This window comes from Lepisosteus oculatus, chromosome 3 (assembly GCF_040954835.1).
Source record: "Lepisosteus oculatus isolate fLepOcu1 chromosome 3, fLepOcu1.hap2, whole genome shotgun sequence".
NCBI lineage: Eukaryota > Metazoa > Chordata > Actinopteri > Semionotiformes > Lepisosteidae > Lepisosteus > Lepisosteus oculatus.
The window spans coordinates 40552482-40569421 of record NC_090698.1 but is presented as its reverse complement, the minus strand read 5'-3'; the positions used below and the strand labels follow the sequence as shown (position 1 = coordinate 40569421).

Below are 16940 nucleotides of genomic sequence, written 5' to 3'. Positions count from 1 at the left end.
TAGACTTCAATCTTACCTTGAGAGAATAATGTGCTATAAGTGAATGAGCTATACATTTCAGTTGTAGAATGTTAGTGTTGGAAAATGAAACAAATGTTAGGATATAGTTACAAGTCTAGAATTTCAAGGGATGTTATGTTATAATTGTACTACTTTCAAGTATAAAGTAATTTAGAATACTGAATACTGTGTTGAAAAATATTGCTGATATGGAAATAATCTAGAGATTATCAACCAGATACATTCATAAGGGAATATCCTAAACTGACAAACTGGGAATTGAAACTAGTTTTGAACACAGAAGAGTGAAGGAACCTAATCCAATTCCAAATCCAAAATTGTCAAAGGCATCAACAAACGCACTCAAGTGGACTTCAGAATCGACAGTGAAACATGAACCAGAGAATACAAGTTGAAACTAAATGGAAGTGCACTTAAAATACGAGATCAGGAGGCGCTTCTCTACACAAAGGCTTGTAGGAGTCCACAACAAATTAACCAGCTATGTTGTTGAAGCTGAAACCCTTCTTTCAACAAAGAAACAGAGCAAACAAAGAAAATCTCTTCACCTTACAAACATTTGTTACAGGGATACCAGCACTAACAGTAAATTATATTGGAACAGCTTTATCTTTTATACATCAAACAGGCAAGTTTTCTTTGTGGGGTGAGTGAGGCCAGCTCATTTTGCAGGTTTTCTCCTTACATCCTTCCATCCATTCATTTTTAATTGCTTCTCCCAATTCTGAGCTGCAGGGGAGCTGGAACCTATCCCATCACCAATGGGCACAAGTCAGGATACAACCTGGACAGGATGCCAGTCTATTGTAGGGCAGACACACATACCTGGGCCAGTTTCCCAAGAAGGTAATTAACCCAGCAGTATGATTTTGGACTCTGGGAGGAAACGCATGTGAACATCCAGGGCTCCCCAGAGCTATGAAGCATTGATGCTAACCACTGTGCTGTTCCTCCCGTCTTTCTAATTATTTTATAATCAGTTTTTATGAGGAAGAAGTCTTAGAAAAAGTGTATTTGTAGGCAGACATTTGAGATGTGGTAATTTACAGTGACAAATTATTTAATGGCAAAGTCTATATTTGTCCTTCAAGCATTATACACACACACCTTTTAAAATGCATGGATTTTTGAGGCAGTGTCTACTTTTGAGGCAGAATTAGGCTTATAGACTAAAGCCTAATGAAGTTTAGAGAAAGTTGTTTTAGAAGTCACAATTTACTTATAGATCTCAAAAAAGTATTCAAACAAAAAACTACCTGTGCCGAGATCACAGACCTACATTGTCCCCTTGCTTTAGAAAAGCAAACTGACAATATGGTTGCACTAAATGTTTTTAAATGAACCTGTTCAAAACTAAAAATCTACTTTTTCCAACTATATTTTATTAATTAAGACCATGTAATATAAGACAATCCTATTAAAAGTTAACCTTTCAAGTGGACAAGCAGCAATGAATGAATCGATGAATAGCAACAGGGTCTCTAAGTTGTAAGCCAAACCAGTATTGTGACGACACGGCTTCTTGTGGAATCCTGGTTATATCTGCACATGAGCCCAATCACAGAACAGGACTAGTAATGCACATAAAGCATTCAACTAACACTTTCCCAAAAAATCCAGATTGTTTCCAAAATCCAAGATTGATTTTAGATTTGGAGAGTGTTGTTTTTAGCTATAGATCAGGTTTGTAGAATATACAGAAATGGTATGGCAGCATAATACACACTCTGCTTTGATGGTCAGAAACATACATGGAAAGTATTGCTTTCTTGCATCAACCATGTATTAAGATATCAACGCCAACAGATATGTGAACAAGGTGGTTGTTTATCAAGTAAAAAACTAACCCATCCCCCACCAACTTGCATTAATGCTCAAAATAAACCAACATCGTAACAGAATTTGAAGTATGAAACCCCTTCAACCACAGAACAAAGATTTTATAGAATTTTGCTTTATTTTATATATAAACAAGAGTGTCAAGCTGATTCCATGTCAGTGTCAAACAGCTGGAGTATAGAAACCTTACCCATACTTACTGTCTGAAATGCCCTATGAGCACTCCAGCAGAAATGAAAGCTGCTACAGTACCAAACCACACAGAAACATTTTCTTGACAGACACTATCACCAGGTAATTGTTTCACTTCTTAAGATTTTATTTTTAACAACATTTTTTCAAACTCGTAATACATTATATGCTACGTTCATAAAAAATGAAAAGTCAATAGCAATTAATTTTTCCATTTGATTTTTCCTTACAGACTAGCATTGTACCCATCACTAAAGAGGCTCACAATGTAAAGTTGTGAATTAAAAAGTTCTGAGAATAAAGCCACTCTACTGTGTATGTATTCGCTCAAATGCTCCCCCAAACATTGATAAAGACCTCTTGGCCCTGGAGTAATCCTTTCATGTACCAGAGCATAGATACAAGCAGCTACATGCTTTCTCTGACTGTTGTGGGGAAGAGAAGAACAAAGGATCTTTTTAAAAATGAACACATTAAGAAGCATAGAGTCCTAGAAATGTGGTATTATTTAGATTTGAAGTTTTTGTACAACGTGGCCGGGATGGATAGATTTTGGTCCGCCGTGTGGTCAAGTTTAGCCATAAAGATCATCATCATTGTCCTCGTTGTAGACGTTTCCACCGCTGCCACCAGCAGAGCCCTGGCTTGGGCCAGCGCCACCCTGGTTACTTGAAGGGAATCTGGAGCAAAGAAGAAAAAAAAAAAGACCAATCAATACATGGAATTCTGGTACAGCCTTCTCTCTAGAGCCTTTCCAACTGGAATTGTTGGGATTCTGGTGTAGTGAGGATGAGGCTAAACAGCACATTAATCAGGTCAGGTTTTATGAAGTGTTAGAGCTTAATATGCATAGTAGAACAACTAAACTATAAAGCACCTGAGTGACAGTTTTCCCCTTCATTGTTAAAAAAGCTGAAGTTTTTTCTATTTTAGTCCTGTCATTGAGAAAGGTGCTGTATAATTCAAATGTTTCATTTAGGCAAGTTTATTGGATATTGTGATGCGCTATAAGCATTATATTACTTTTCATTTTGATCTGGATTATCCTTAAAGTCTGGAAGACATTTTAAAAAATAAAGACATATCTGGCACTGTACTAGAAGCTGACTCAACATTTTGACTTCCTTAACATACACCATGAATTTGCCATGCCACTGCTGTTACAAGAAGATATTTTGGGGTTTTAACTAGGCAGAGGGTTTTGAAAACAAAATGATGGGTGAACTGTTTTTTACCTGAAGCTGCCAAAGCCTCGGCTCTGTTGCAGGGTCTGTGCAAACATTTCGTATTTACGAATGTCATTATCACTGACTGAGCGGCGAGCAAAGCGCATGGCCTCCTCAAAGTGGTCTTTACGAATCTCCGGAACAGGGTCATCTTCTTCCACCTCCTGCAAAACAACAGTTTAACAGTTAAAACGTTCCACAGTTTGGATTAGAAGATGTACTGCATATGCCAAGTGCCACTGGAGCAAAGTATTCGGAGTTACATATTTAAACTGACATTTTTTATAACAAGGGCACAATAGATATGTTACGAGCATTTGCTCCACATTCAATACTCCCAAGCCCATGACAATCCTATTTCAAAACCTACTGCATAAAAAGTCCAAGACACGAATTTTGCATACTACAATATGCAACACTCACATTTAAAGCAAGATGCCAACAAAAGGCTTAGGTTTTGGTCTCATTATTCTCCAACACATCTAGAGAATGTTGAAGTCTGCAGATTTTATACTTGAATATTATAACTTGATCAAAAAAGCTCACCATAGCTGAGGGATTGGTCTGTCTCTCACGTTCCCGCCTGATCTCATTTTCAATTGACTCTCTGATGGCTAGCTTGCAAGCTCGTTGGCAGATTTCTGTCAAGTCAGCACCGGAGAAGCCATTGGTCATCTTAGCCAGGAAATCCAAGTCCACATCCTAAAGAAAGAAAATGTTTTTAAGGTAACAATGGACAATTAAAAGAAAACAACACAAAAATCTGTTGAAACTAAGTTTTTTAGGAACAAAATCTCTTCAGTGCTATCTTTAGAACTATCAATAAACAAGTGTCCTGGAGTGCAGAGGTCCTAAAAGTTAGTGAGTTCCTGATTTACAAAAACTGACTACACATTCACTTCAGATCTACAGCAAAGATGGCAAAAACTTCAGATTATTAAATGTTCTTTTGTAGGTGCCCTAAGGACTAATTTGCCCATCATGATATACTATTGGTTTGTAACAATTTAAGTTTGACAATCCTGTAAGCTAAAGTCCACAATATTACAATATGAAATATTTTCCCCACACTGCAAATCAATTTTGTTTGCAAGGGAAGTTAGCGCACCAACGATGAAACAAATGCAAGCTCAATTACAAAGAGAAAGGAAAAGACTTGCCTTGGAAATGGGAGACTTTCTGAGGTTAGCCTTGAGGATAGCAATACGAGATTTCTCATCAGGGAGAGGGATGTAGATGAGCTGGTCCAGTCGCCCAGGTCGCAGAATGGCTGGGTCAATGATATCTGGTCTGTTTGTGGCCCCAATAATAAAAACATTCTTCTTGCTGGACATGCCATCCATCTCGGTCAGGATCTGGTTGATAACTCTGTCAGCTGCACCACCACCATCTCCAATGTTGCCACCACGAGCCTTCGCAATGGAATCCAGCTCATCAAAGAACAACACACAGGGAGCAGCCTGACGGGCCTGGATACAGAGAGGGAAAGAGGTTTCAGTAAAAAGGGATCTTCACAGAAAAAGTATGAAAGTAAAAAAAGGTTTCATTAGTAAAAAAAGCTAACCATCTCCCAAAAAAAAATTAATAAGTCATTAATTTTAGCACAATAAATCTTACTATGAAACATATTAAGATTATGCCTGAGGTTAGATTCATTCAGGTGCATTCTGGAGTTTCTGGCACTGGAAAACCTTAATGCAGCCTGAATTGACCCATTCTTGATAACCTTTTCTGCTCAATCTTAACTTACCTTGTCAAAGATCTCACGAACATTAGCCTCAGACTCCCCAAACCACATAGTCAGCAGCTCTGGTCCTTTGATGGAGATGAAGTTTGCCTGACACTCATTGGCAATGGCCTTTGCCAAAAGAGTTTTACCACATCCAGGTGGCCCATAGAACAGCACCCCTTTGGACGGAGTCATACCAAACTTCAAGAACTTGTCTGGATGTTCCACAGGATACTACAAAAAAAAAAAAATTCAGTTTGTGATTTAAACCCTCATACATGTCTGATGTAATCATATAACATTTTTTTCAACATATACTGATCTGTACAACAATTTCTGTTAACCTTCCTCACAACTGTTGTTTGAGCTCTTTCAATTCCTAGATCATTAACCACATGGATTTTACTGCTATTACCTGTACAAGTTCCTGCAGTTCTCTCTTGACATCTTCCAGACCACCAATGTCTTCCCAGGTGATATTGGGAACTTCCACCACTGTCTCTCGCAGGGCTGAAGGATTACTTTGACTCAGAGCCCACTACAAGATACAAAGGAAAAGATAAACCACCATACCCATCTAATAAGCTAGTAACATCTGCATTCAGGTTTAATTTTACCACAATCGACAAACTTAAGAAGTATGTAGATGTAATTGTGATCAGTCCTAACAAAAAACTTTCAAATATGTTTTCGATTGTATGGTGATAACTATTTAATGCTTTTGAGTTTTTCCCTTAATTGCCCATATTACCATATTACATGTACAACACCCAGTTGTACACAACTGCTGCTGTGTGATGTTAGGGCCTATGTAAAAATAACACTGAGCTAGAATAAAATGTAAGCTTAACACTTGAAGGTTGTCAAGTTAAAAAAATTGTTCATTAGCACATTTTGACTGAAAGAAATACAGTATCCGCTAGCATTGTTAAGGACTTCTAAATCCACCTTACAAAAAATGTAATCAAAAAGTGGAGATCCTTAGGTGTTCTCACCCTGAAGTCATCCATGGTGACAGCCAGAGAGTTCATGACCTCTGCATCAATGGTCTCATCCTCAAGATCAATGAGGTCCATTTTCTTTCTGATAGCCTGAAGAGCAGCTTCTGAGCAAAGAGCAGCCAAATCAGCACCAACATGGCCATGGGTCTCATTGGCAACCTGGAAATACAGATTCATAGACACTGAGAATTCTACCTATTGTAGCTAACAGCCAGGACATATCCTTCGTAACACTGGCCTAAACCCTTCACTCAGTCAGCTGCATCCCACATTGAAATTTCTTTAGGGGTAGAGTTCTGAAAAATATGAAGTTATAGAAAAGAAACAACATCTGGCTTCAAGTCAGAAAATGCATTCAACGAAGGGAAGTTTACATCAGATCAACATAGAGACCTAAATACTTCCCCAATCATCCATTTTGCATAAGTGGAAAGTAAAATAATTCAACAATAATGCAATCTGCCTCTTACAATTTAATTAAGTAAATGCCCTTTACAAACAAAACTCCTTGAGCCAAGAAAAAAAAAAACAGAAGATGAGAAGAGCCTATATAAGACAGACCTGTTCAAGATCAACATCATCAGCCAGTTTCATGTTCTTAGTGTGAATCTGAAGGATCTCCAGTCGGCCTGTGGCATCAGGAATTCCAATGTCCACCTCTCTGTCAAAGCGTCCTGAAGTGACAGAAAAAGTGACATTAAAAAATGCAGATATCAAAACTAAGAGATTTCCATCAGAAACAGGTTTTAAATGTGCACTGTTAAATGTGAATTTAATTGAAGAAATCAAGATCTTCCTTTGCTCTTTATTCACTTTATTACAAAAATATGTTGTATCAGCTAAAATGAACAAGCACCTTATGAACTCTATCTAATGATTTAACCAAATCCCTAAGGTTCATCCAGGAGACTATCAGTGTTCATTTTTTTTTGCTCTCATATCAACAGAATACAATAAAAATGAGTGGAAAACCCCAGATCCCAATCCCCATTCAGAATAGTAACCCCTTTCTCAAAATGTATGCCATTAGAAGTTAGCCAGAAAAAAAAAAGACCAATATAAAAAAACTTAATATTTGGTATCTTACCAAATCGCCTGAGAGCTGGGTCAATGCTGTTTGGTCTGTTGGTAGCAGCCATGACAATAACATGTGCTCTCTGCTTCAGACCATCCATGAGAGTCAGCAACTGAGAGACAATGCGCCTCTCAACTTCACCGTGGGTCTGGGAGAGAGAAGCAGACCAGTCAGCCTTTGCTCAGGGCTTTCACATGCTAATGAATGACAAGTCAAGACTGTACTGAGGATTACAATCTACTATTTACGGATGTCAGTCTACAGATGAAAATTCAAATTATATATAAAAAAGCTATTTCACTCTGGAAAAGCTATTCTAAAGGCCCAGGTTTCTGCTCACCTTCTCTCTTTTTGGAGCAATAGCATCAAGCTCATCAATGAAGATAATGGCAGGGGCATTCTTCTCAGCTTCTTCAAATGCTTTTCGCAGATTGCTCTCTGACTCTCCAGCAAGTTTACTCATAATTTCTGGTCCTGAAAACACCAGTAAAAAAATCACACAGATATTAGATTTTCCTCAATATCTATTGTTTAACTATTTTATTCTCACAGAATATTTTCAGTAATGTAGGATGATTGGATTCCAATGTTAAAGGGGTCTCTCCATTTGCTTTGACAACACAAAAATTAAAGCACAATATGCACTACAAGTTAAATTATATTTATCCATGAGTTGTGTATAGGTGTTTTTATTCTCAAGCCCCATTCAGAGCGGCATAAAAATGTAACCTGGTCTGAATCCAAAGAGTGTATCAGACAAAATGGTCTGATTTATATACAGTTTTTTCAATTTCAGTTTACACAAATACATTTCTCCTGTATACAGCCCCTTACCATTAATGAGGAAGAAGAAAGCTCCTGTTTCATTTGCCACAGCTCGAGCAATCAGTGTCTTGCCAGTTCCAGGGGGTCCATAGAGCAAGATGCCACGTGGAGGCTACACATATAGAATTTTTCTCATTAGAATTATACACTTACACACACTGAAAACTGAAAACAATTGCTAGAATTCAGATTTTTATTTTTACCTAAATTGTAGTTTCTTTTCAGTTACTGCTAAAGCAACCTAGCAGTCTAGGTGTCCAGTTTCTACCCAACATTGCAATAGGGAGTATTCTCACCATTCCATCGCATGTTAGCAAACAAGTAGTAAGCATCTGTCTGCAGCTCCAGAACAGGCAATACCCACCTTCACACCAATAGCCTTGAAGAGTGCAGGGTGCCTGAGAGGGAGTTCCACCATCTCCTTGATTTGGGCCAGCTGTTTCCTCACTCCACCAATGTCATCATAACCAACTTCATTCAGAGATTCTTCCTCATCCTATATCCCAAAATTCACAATACAGTACAGTCCATTAATGTCATTGCTTTCCACAGCTTGTATTTAGTAATTCCAGTAAGTGTAAGACTTATCAAATAGTTAATCTAAAATAACACATTAGAAGGGAGCTCCAGAAATCTAGATTAAGCAGATACTGACAGATCAATCTGTAATTCATAATCAAGCCACGGAATTTTCAACTGCTCATTGCTTCAAAAAAGGTAGTGTATATAATTTTATTTCCATGTGTTTTTTATTTAAAGAAAAAAAGTATTCTTTCCTTTAAGTATTTTTAATACACAAGAAAACAGATTTCAATGCAATTTGGGTGAAAAAAACTTCATCTTACAATGTACGTCATAAATATAATAGCATTGTAAAAAAGGCAAAAACTGTTGTATTCTCAAAGTAACCCACCTCCCGTTTAATAGGCTCTCCTTCACAGTGAATCACTGTGTCAGGAGCCACTATACAGTAAGGGCTGGGGTCTGTCTCCACCACTTTGAATTCCACAGCTCGCATTCCACCTCTTACCAGGAAAATATCTCCTACAAAAACAGCAAGTTTTGTACAAACAAGTATGTTTAGGAGCAAGCTAGCCAACTCCCATACACCCACCACAAAAACCTATCCATTCACCAATTTTCAGCTTCATCCAATTCAGGGTTGTGGGGGAGCTAGAACCTATACAGGCAAGCAGCAGGCAAAAGGCAAGGGTATATCCTGGATAGGACACCAATGCATCACAGAGCACATGCACAGACTCAAACCAGGGCCAGTTTATCAGGAAGTCAATTAACCTATCACCATGTCTTTGAAAATACTGTGGGAGTGGGGAAAAAGCCAGAGCACCAAAAGGAAACTCACACAAATATAGGAAGAACATATAAGCTCCAAACCGATAGCACCCCAGGTCCAGAATTGGATCCTGGACCCCCGCGCTGTCAAGTAGCAATGTTACCCACTGCACCCCTGTGCAGCTCCCAACTAATTACCTTCCATTCAATTTATTTGAAGGAAATTCCATATTTGTAATTAGTTTGAGAACATTCTTTTCAAATGAATTTCTGGAAAACTGAAGGAGCGGATTCCGTGGACTGAAAAGACCATCCATTAGGTCCTAGCAGACATCTAGCCACCTCCCTGCCTCCCACCAAAATGAATATCACCTGTGGTAAATCACCTTCCGCTAGGTATGGAAGGGGAGCAGTAAATCCAGTTTCCAGGAAAAACAGGATTCAGTGAGACTTCAATACAGTATTTCATATCTATTTATCATTAAGACATTTACCTTTCCTGATGGGCCGGTATGCCTCCAAGAAGTATGGCTTGAGATAAACCTCAAACAGATTTCCTGTGATCCCTTCCACTGTGTCATCGATGGGAAGAACATGAATACGTTTGCCATACTTCACGTCTGGGCATGGCTGGATACTGTTTAAAAAAAAAGGTTAAAAATATCACCCACTGAAGACACAATTGGAAACGCAATTTAAATGACATTTCAGACTGCAGTGCCATGATTCCACAGGTGTGTGAATCTGACAAAAAGAGACAATGAACATGGTTATTAACCTATGCAAGCAGTCTGACAAACTTGATCAGTCTATTCAACCTGCAGACGCCACAATGCTCTCTATTACACTAATTTACGACAGCCTTCTCCTAATTAAATTAGAAGGATCAGTATAGACCTGATTGCATTAAAATACCTCCATGGAGCAGGTAGGAGTAGCTGCAACTTAAGAACTCTTGCTTAGCTTAAATGTGGATTCTTCACTGTGGTTAGATCTCCACCTATTTAGCAAATCCAATTGAATATACGTTTCCTAAACTTGAAACTAATTTTCTGTGATCCTTGTTATGTAATGAAAAGTGTCATACAATTGATGAAAAACATACCAAAGATCATCATGGCTTGGCAATTACTCTACTGTATTCATAAGGGAAAGGTGAAGCCCTATTGAAACAGTGTTTGAAGTTTTCTTTGATGGCTACAAACATTAAATAAACCACTTTCTCATGCATGACAAAACACAAACAGCTATTCTACCAATGGCTCCAGAAATAATAAAAAAAGGCTATATAGTTCTAGTTTCACTGTGGAGCTATTAAATTGAATTAGATTATGAGCATACTTAATTTTAGATTATTTTACCTCATGTTCAGCCAAACAATTAAACAACCCACTCAGACACAATCTATACAAATCTATAAATTAACTGTTTTTAAAGAGCAATAATAAAGAACCTTCAAATAAGCAGGTATAATATAGATTACACAATTAAAAACTAAATCCACTTGTACAAAAATGAATTTCAGTACTGTGGATCTGAGCCTGTGGCTGGAAGGTTGCTGGTTCGTATCCCGTGACTGGCAGAGGAATCTTACTCCACTAGGCCCCTGAACAAGGCCCTTAACCCCAGCTGCTCCAGGGGCGCAGTATAAATGGCTGACCCTGTGCTCTGACCCTAGGCTTCTCTCCCTATCTGTGTGTCTCATGGAGAGCAAGTTGGGGTATGCAAAAAGACAAATTCCTAATCCAAGAAATTGTATAAGGCCAATAAAGTGATCTTATCTTAGAAATATTTAAGTAAAAAAAAACTATTTTATTATTTTTTTCATTAAAAACCTTTATTTCAGTTTAACTGTTTAAAAGCTATTGTAAATTCAATGTCTTTTATAGAACATAGCATAATTTGCATTTAGCTTTGTAAAACAATTCTCAAAATGCAGTCAAAGTGTCTGTAAAAACTTAATCAGACATTGAAGCCAACACATAAAACTGGGGTTAAAAAAAACTGGTAAGTTTGTTCACATCAAAGTCAAATAGCCAAGCTTCTATTGAGGCCCTGCACCAATGAGAGTGGCAGTTTCCACCCTAAATGTCTCACCTGATGACGTCTCCCAGCCTCACTCGCAGATTGTTGCGCACAACCCTGTTCATGCGCACTTTTTCATCAGAGCAGGTGTCATCAGAGAGCACTATACACACTGTTTCCCTCCTCTTCTTCCCCTTCAGCAGTACTGTGTCACCTCTGAAGAGCTGCAGCTCATCCATTTTCGCCTGTGGCATTGACAGTGAAACAAACAGCAGCTTCACAAACTACTTCTTTAAACAGCATTTTTATTCAAATAGTTTGTCTCAGGGCTGCACAGTGGCGCAGTGACTAGCATTGTTGCCTCGCATCACTGAGGCGCTATCTACGTGGAGTTTGTATGTTCTCCCGATGTTCCTAAGGGCTTTCTCTGGGTGCTCCACTTTCCTCCTATAGTAAAAAGACATACTGCTAGGTTAACTGGCTTCTGAAAACAACTGGCCCTGGTGTGAGTGTGTCCTGTTATGTCCCTGGATGGGACACATGTGTTTGTGCCCACTGCATGCCAGGATAGGCTCCAGTTCCCTTGTGACCCTGAACTGGATGAAGCAGTTAGAAAATGGATGGGTGTTTATCTTAATGTAAATAGCGACAGCCTTGAGAACTAACATTTATACACACAAAGTCCACGATACTAAATATGCAAATCAGGGAGTAAAACATGCATACTAAAGCTGGGATTACACAGGGTACAAGGATTATTTTTTCCAAACTGCTTATTATAGGATAAAACTTGCGACTTCCCGTTACTTCCATAATTTTAAGTCAGTCTCGGATCCTAATGAAATTTCTACAAAACATTTTTGGGTGAAATAATGCAAAGCACCACAGATCCTGTACATAGCCAGCTCTATTTAATTATGCAATACACATGTTTTCTAAGAATTACTCTAATTAGCAGTGCCCATAAATACTTTAATCTGGTTTGTTAGAACCAAATCAGAAAATATAAAGTATCTTCCAAAACCTTTAATCGTCATCAACTGTGTTTTAATATCACGCTTACACTTATTAAGCGGTTTTCAAAATGTTCTTCTCAATTGCAAAACCATCTATATTTTAAGTATCTTCAAAAGTCTTGTGAACCACGGATGTAAAAGACAGCAGGTACGAGAGGATGTTTGTTCTGTTTACAAATCTGTTGCTTATGTTTGGAATGAAACAAGCTAAAAAAAAAGTGGGGAAAAAAACTCTGAACGTCATCCTATAAATGTGAAGAATGCATTTCAGAGATCTACCAGACATACTAATTCAGAAAATGGTCTGTAATTGTGTTTAAAAGAGAAATGTCATCTATCATTGAGAGAAAGAAAATGGAATAAAGTTGACACTTTGCTATGTGGTATTCCTACTGACATTCAAGACATTTCTATTTTAGTCGCAGGTCTTTCTCAAACTGTATTACCGAGGAAGTACTTTGTTAAACTGGAATACATTCATCAAACAACTACCCCAAATAAAAAATAATGTAGGCCAATAGTATTGAAACAGCAAAAAGGCACAGCGAGAAAATTTACTACATCAATAAAGAATATACCTGAGAAAGCGAAACCACACTGTTATCCTCATTGATGGATTCATCAACGATCAGCCTGTTTGGTCTGTTCTTCTGTTTTAAAATTGCAGTGGAAAGATCATCATTTTTGGATCTGTAAAAAAAAAGTTATGTATTAACCAACAAGGTTTGATACTGTACAAACAAATACAAACCATTTAATTATTTGAGCAATTAAAAACTACTCAAACATTAATGGTAAATAATGACAAAAAGGATTGCACGGCTCTTTGCTTTTCTACAATGTTGTGAGTTTGTTATACAATTTCCTCGCTGTTAACACCTGTACACAGAAGGACGTTTTTGGAAGGAAAAAACATGGAATTTAAATGCTGATAAAAATGTCTTAAAATCATTGGCTTAAGAAAATCAGTAGGTACTAAAGGAATAAAACAGATTCAACATTTGGACAGCTTGTTTTTCTAAAATAACATGCTCAATGATTTTACTTTGTTCATTCCCATGGTAAAAACGCATAGTGATTTTGTATTGGCAAGAATGAGATGTATGGTATGTATTATATTAGCTGAGTTTTAATTTGTTCACTGTTTAAAAGTCCTTCAGACTATAACACAAACACCTCAAAAGCCATGCTTTAAACCACTACAAGCTGCAAAGGTCAAATTAAAACCCCATAAACCCTTAAATGTTTTATAGCAAAAAGAAAGCCACTGAATTATTGCACGTTTCAAATTTTTTTTTAGTTTTTCCTTTAAATGTTTAAAAAACATTTACATGTAACTGCTTAAATAACTACCAAATCACAGTAAAACTCCAAAATCAACAAGACAGACCTTTAAGGGAATATGTTCTCCTTAAAAACAAATTTAGCACGTGCTTTAACAAAACCTTCAGATTTAAACACCAAATTAAGTTCCAATCTGAAATAATTGAATTCTAAGCTACTGATAACTGACATGACACCTTGGATCGAGAGCCTTACATATCAATTGAAGAGGTCAATTAAAATGGTTTTAAAAGTGTTTTAAATAGTGAAATGGTACATGGTGAAAGCCAATGCATTTGCTTTTTCTCTGGCAAAGATAAGATTCCACTTTTTAAGAAACCAGTGCTAAATAAGCATTTTTCTTTCTATGCCCTTCTCAATGGCTCACTGTATTCTCCAGGGAATTGTTACTGTATATACTCCTAACATAATCCAGTTTACTTTACTGATTAAAACACTAGAAACTGCCTACAAGCTATGAGCATTAAAAAAACGAAACCACCTCACCCTGCATAACTGTAAATGAAAGCAAACTCGCAATGTGGAAAACCCCTGCTCACTGACCAGCAGAAACAGAAACGGTTAATGTAGGTCTGGGAGAACAGTAAATAGTGCCTTTATTTCCTATTTTATAAGGCACTTTACTGTATTTGTACCAAATAATAACACATAACATGTTTCAATCAGTGGATTACACTCAATACAAATTCAAAACGTACAGTGGGATGTTACCATTTAATCTGAACTAAAGCATGTATAAATCAGTAATACATGTAGTGTTAAACGTCTAGTAATATATGTAGGCCTAAGGCTACGTGCTGTGCTTTCTCCTACAGTCCGGTATGACCCTCCACGATGCTGGTATTGACCCACCAGCGGGCCTGCATGACTCGGCTTTGTTGTCATCTGTCTCCTCACAAGCAGGAAATGACGTTTAATAGAATGTATTTACGACAAGCAACCTACCATACGGATTAAAATGGACAACTAATTAAAGATATCATATTTATATCATAGCGTCACAGATTTTGGGGGAATAGGTTGTTTACTTTTTACTGAACCTGCCATTTTGCCCACCGGCTCGAGCTACGTCGCCTTTGCAGTGTCATTACAAAGACGCCTCTGGAGAGTAAAACGTTAACAACTGTGGCCATTATATACCTTGTGTAAAATACATATAAGATATCTGCATTTTTAGAAGGATCCAAGTAGTGTTGTTTTTAATAATGCCTTTGTTGCTTTGATTTACACAATTGTTGCCATGTTATCCTTCATATAAACATTGAAGTATACAGGTTCGCCACAATCTTCCTTGTCTTTAAAAACAATTTTCACTCCCAAACTGTCACGTGGATGATAACTCGGCTCATCTTAAAAAATATATATAAATTGTAAAACTAAAGCGGAAAAACGGGAATGGAACGTGAATTGCGAGACCCCCAGTACAGGGTTTTGTGTTGAGGGACTGCGTCTCTTCACATGCGAACAGGCCTGGATGACACAGCAAGAAAAAAACGAAACTAAAGTGCACCGAAAACACAGCGGGAACGAAAATGCTCTGGGCAAGCAACTGAAATGTGCTGCATTATCGAGAAAACTAAGCGGGCACAGAGGAGAATACGTGGCGTTTTAAAAACCCGCCACGCCAATCTAATAAAAATAAAACGCTGCAACTGAGTGAAAATAAAAACTTCCGACAACAAAAAAACCCTCCACGCTGACGATATTCCTGTGTGCCGGAACTGGGGGGGGGGAGGAGGTGATCTCGCACGAAACAGACAAAATGTATCTATTTATTTGATCACATGCAGGGATTCGGAAATCGCGCTGCGTTTCAGCTGGTTTAAGTCAACAAAGTGAAGTTAAAGCCCCGATCGCCGGTTTGCGGAGCCGAGACAAGGTGCCGGTAGGCCGGAAGCCCTTCTCCTCGGCTCGCCTTGGTTCACACTTCAAACTGCACCGCTCGTCACATTTAAAAAAGCAGCACACGCAGGTATACGTTATAGGGTCTTAAAACCCTTCAAAAACAAAAATACTCATCCAGATCTCTCTTTCCAAATGGTCACCCCCCCCCCCACCCCAACTCTCCCCATCAGAGCCCCGCATTTTCACTTCGATCCTTATTGCGGATCAACTTCATGGTACCCAAACAGGTTTAGGTCACGGAATTTTCTAAAAGACAGGCCCAGTTAAATAAAGAAAAAAAACATTAAACAACAGCATTTCAAACATCGGAACATTTAACTCATGACGTCTAAATAAAAACGTCATTTTTTCTCCGTTCCTCCCCGTTGGCTGAGGCGAAATCTCCTCATCGACGATGATTCATTAAAAATTCATTCTGGAGGAAACTAAGAAAATGTATTTTTTTAAAACAAACAAGGCGTACATAATTTTATTTTGTCCTACTTACTCTCCTCCCGATGCCATGTCGCCCCTCTTGTGTTATTTTACAAAACAAAAAGAATAGCTCGGTATTTCGTTATTTATTGCTTCTCTACTAGCTTCTCGCCACAGTCCTTTTCCTCTCCAACTGAGTCCAAGGCCGCTCGGCTCGCTCGCATCAAAGCTGCGGAGAAACTCCGCCGCACAGATGGTGGCTAAAAACTAGCCAATCAAAAAAATCAATTTTGTTTTCCACCTGGTAACGCTAAAACTATTGGTCATATTTTTAAAACACCGTGGATAATCGACCAATCCAGAAAATAAGGGGGTTGCGGAATATTTTCTTTACCCGACAACAGAGGCGTTATTGGTTAATTTTGACAATGCTCAATGTTTTGTCAGTGTAGCAAGTGTGAGAGGACGCCCCGTAAAGCGACATGGCTTCAACTCATTGGTCCTTAATCTGTCATGTTATGTAAATTGCGTTTTCTGTTAGGGATGCTAAATTCAATTAAAATCTCAAATTCCAGCCCTTGTATTGTGACACTTTCTGTTTAAAAGCATTGATTCGGATTTAAAACGCTTTACCGTTAAATTTGCAATCTTTTGATATTAAACTGTAGTCTACAGTTAGGATCAGCTTTGCTTGCTAGCTACGGTAGTTACTTTCTAACCCATACAAAATGTTTAAGATAAAAGGCCATGGATTAAACTTCAGGGTTTCTTAATAGATGTGGTACTAAAATAACACGTTAGGTATTATTTAATAATATTTTTACGATAAACTAGTTAATTAAGCATGCAATAGGTTATAGTAATTGACACTTGTGAAAAAATTAACAATTCAAAGTATATTACTTGGAAAAGTTCAATAAAAATGAAAGGTCTGGGTTGGCTGTGATATCATTCCATGTTCCAAACTTCGTCTCTTTTGTAAGACAAATCGTTTCAACATGATTTTAACATCAGCAACACATCAATGGCCCGCTT

The 16940-nt window shown here is 37.9% G+C and overlaps 1 protein-coding gene across 1 annotated transcript; it reads right to left on the bottom strand.

The window, feature by feature from the left end:
• Positions 1–1959: 1959 nt before the first annotated feature.
• On the bottom strand, positions 1960–16135 carry vcp (valosin containing protein). The gene is made up of 17 exons (XM_006626731.3): positions 15979–16135; positions 12821–12932; positions 11299–11471; positions 9696–9838; positions 8822–8952; positions 8273–8404; positions 7918–8020; positions 7424–7557; positions 7096–7231; positions 6570–6682; positions 6003–6167; positions 5423–5545; positions 5029–5241; positions 4439–4747; positions 3825–3980; positions 3288–3442; positions 1960–2732 (listed from the first exon to the last, which is right to left on the bottom strand). The coding sequence occupies exons 1-17, from the start codon at positions 15993–15995 to the stop codon at positions 2627–2629; spliced, it is 2421 nt and encodes an 806-aa protein (XP_006626794.1). The 5' UTR covers positions 15996–16135; the 3' UTR covers positions 1960–2626.
• Positions 16136–16940: the final 805 nt, after the last annotated feature.

Excerpts from the sequence above, each read along its gene's own strand:
- vcp (XM_006626731.3), bottom strand. Across the intron at positions 6,683-7,095 it reads CCCAGCTCTCAGGCGATTTG|GACGCTTTGACAGAGAGGTG; the intron begins GTAAGATACCAA and ends CTGTCACTTCAG. Across the intron at positions 2,733-3,287 it reads CGAGGCTTTGGCAGCTTCAG|ATTCCCTTCAAGTAACCAGG; the intron begins GTAAAAAACAGT and ends TCTTTGCTCCAG.